Genomic DNA, 1710 nt, shown 5'->3' with positions numbered 1-1710 from the left:
AAAAAAAAAAAAAAAAAAACAAACATACCTGAGATTTAGCAAAGGTGAGTAATTCAGAGGGTCGGACATAGCCGGCAGGGCATTTCAAGGAACCACGGGACGAGGTCAGGTAATCAGAATAGACGGTGGCGACGAAGGAGGCGGTGGTGACAAACTGCATATTGTTCCATCTTTGCCGGAAAATGAGACCGCCGGGGGTAACCTGAACGTTCCGATTCCCTTTTCTTAAACACGAACAAAGGAATGCTTCGGCTTTCTCCTGGTATCGCCGGAAAACTGGAGCGTAGGCGCCGGCCTTCCCCTGCATGAGGAACTGCGAGAGGAGGAAGAAGGATACCAGAGGATTAGATTAGGGAAAGAAAAGAGGAAAAATTTGGTGTAATTTGGAGAAATTAGGGTTTTACTTTGGCGACTAGGGTTTGGACTCCGGCGTATTTGACGTCCCAACTGAACTCCGTCATGCTCCAGCCGGTGCCACCCATGGAATCGCCGTTGTCGGCGAGGTATTTCAGGTAGTATTGGTTGTTGCTTGCTTGGTACAGCCATGCCGCCGCCCATAGTAACTCGTCCTGTAAAATTTTATTCAATCAAAATTGTTCGTTTGGGCCCAAGCCCAAGCCCAAGCCCAATAAAAATAAGAGAAGAGGAATAATCACGTACATTGTATCCACTGACAGATCGGTAGTACTTCTGGGCTACTGTAATACTACTGTCATATTTACCCCTGTATTTGTTCGCAAAATCGAACAGCTGAAAATGCCAATGAAACAGAACAAGGTTATATTTTATTTTAATAAAAAAATAAATAGTGAGGGCATTAAGGTAAAACACACAGTGCCACCGACACCGTACTTCCACGACTACCGTAAGCTTCGCGCGTCTTTCTTGGATCATGTGAAATGAACGGTTGTCATCACGGAATCGCATTATTTAAAACTACGTGTACGGTTTGTAACCATGATCCTAAATATGCGCCGAACATTTTAAACTAATTGGAATAAAACCAAAACTACGTCGTATCGTACTTTCGCTTTTCCACGTGCGGAATTGAAATTTGAATTTTTCTTAATTATTATTATTATTATTTTCAATTAACATTTCATTATTATAATTGAAAACAGAGCCTCATCTTACCTGGTAGGCATGGGAGAGAAGTTTGTTAGCATAAGCGGGGTTAGAAGAGCGAAAGACGAGAGAAGCGGCGGCCATGGCGGCAGCAGTTTCTCCGGCAAGATCCGACCCGGGGTTACTCGGGTCAAGCCGGTAAGCACGGCGGTCGGTCGTCATATCCTCGGGACGCTGCCAGCAATAGTGATCAGTGTTCCCATCTCCAACCTTAGAAACAAAAATCCACAAACATTAACACCACGCCTTCAAGTCACAACATATTGGGTAAAGGAGAAAATTATCACCTCGCCGTATAGAACATTGGGTTCAGGGTGAGCCTTGATGAAATAATCAGTGCCCCATTTGACAGCATCCATGGCATGGCCAAGCTCCCCACTGCCGGCCAATTGGGCCTTGTATTCCAAAATGCTCCAACTCATCATGGTGACAGTGAAAGCCATTGGCAGCCCAAATTTCACATTGTCACCAGCGTCGTAGTACCCTCCCACCAAGTCCACCTACAAAAGAAATCCGTCGACATTAAAACAACATTCCCATTAGAGGAGAAACCAAAAAAAAAAAAAAAAAAAAAAAAAAAAAAAA

General features: G+C 44.1%; 1 protein-coding gene across 1 annotated transcript in view; it reads right to left on the bottom strand.

Annotated features, from left to right (window-relative positions):
• Positions 1–1710, bottom strand: part of LOC111459368 (endoglucanase 6-like) — a 3654-nt gene that overhangs the window by 1283 nt on the left and 661 nt on the right. Inside the window, exons 2-6 of the mRNA XM_023102237.1 lie at positions 1413–1625; positions 1135–1335; positions 661–750; positions 405–569; positions 29–313 (exon numbers count right to left, since the gene is read on the bottom strand). Coding sequence (XP_022958005.1) covers positions 29–313; positions 405–569; positions 661–750; positions 1135–1335; positions 1413–1625 — 954 coding nt within the window. The remainder of the gene's footprint in view (positions 1–28; positions 314–404; positions 570–660; positions 751–1134; positions 1336–1412; positions 1626–1710) is intronic.

The sequence above is a fragment of the Cucurbita moschata genome, unplaced genomic scaffold (assembly GCF_002738365.1).
Source record: "Cucurbita moschata cultivar Rifu unplaced genomic scaffold, Cmos_1.0 Cmo_Scf00022, whole genome shotgun sequence".
NCBI classification, from domain to species: domain Eukaryota; kingdom Viridiplantae; phylum Streptophyta; class Magnoliopsida; order Cucurbitales; family Cucurbitaceae; genus Cucurbita; species Cucurbita moschata.
Note: the sequence above shows the minus strand (reverse complement) of the source record. Positions and strands in the feature narration are given on the sequence as shown.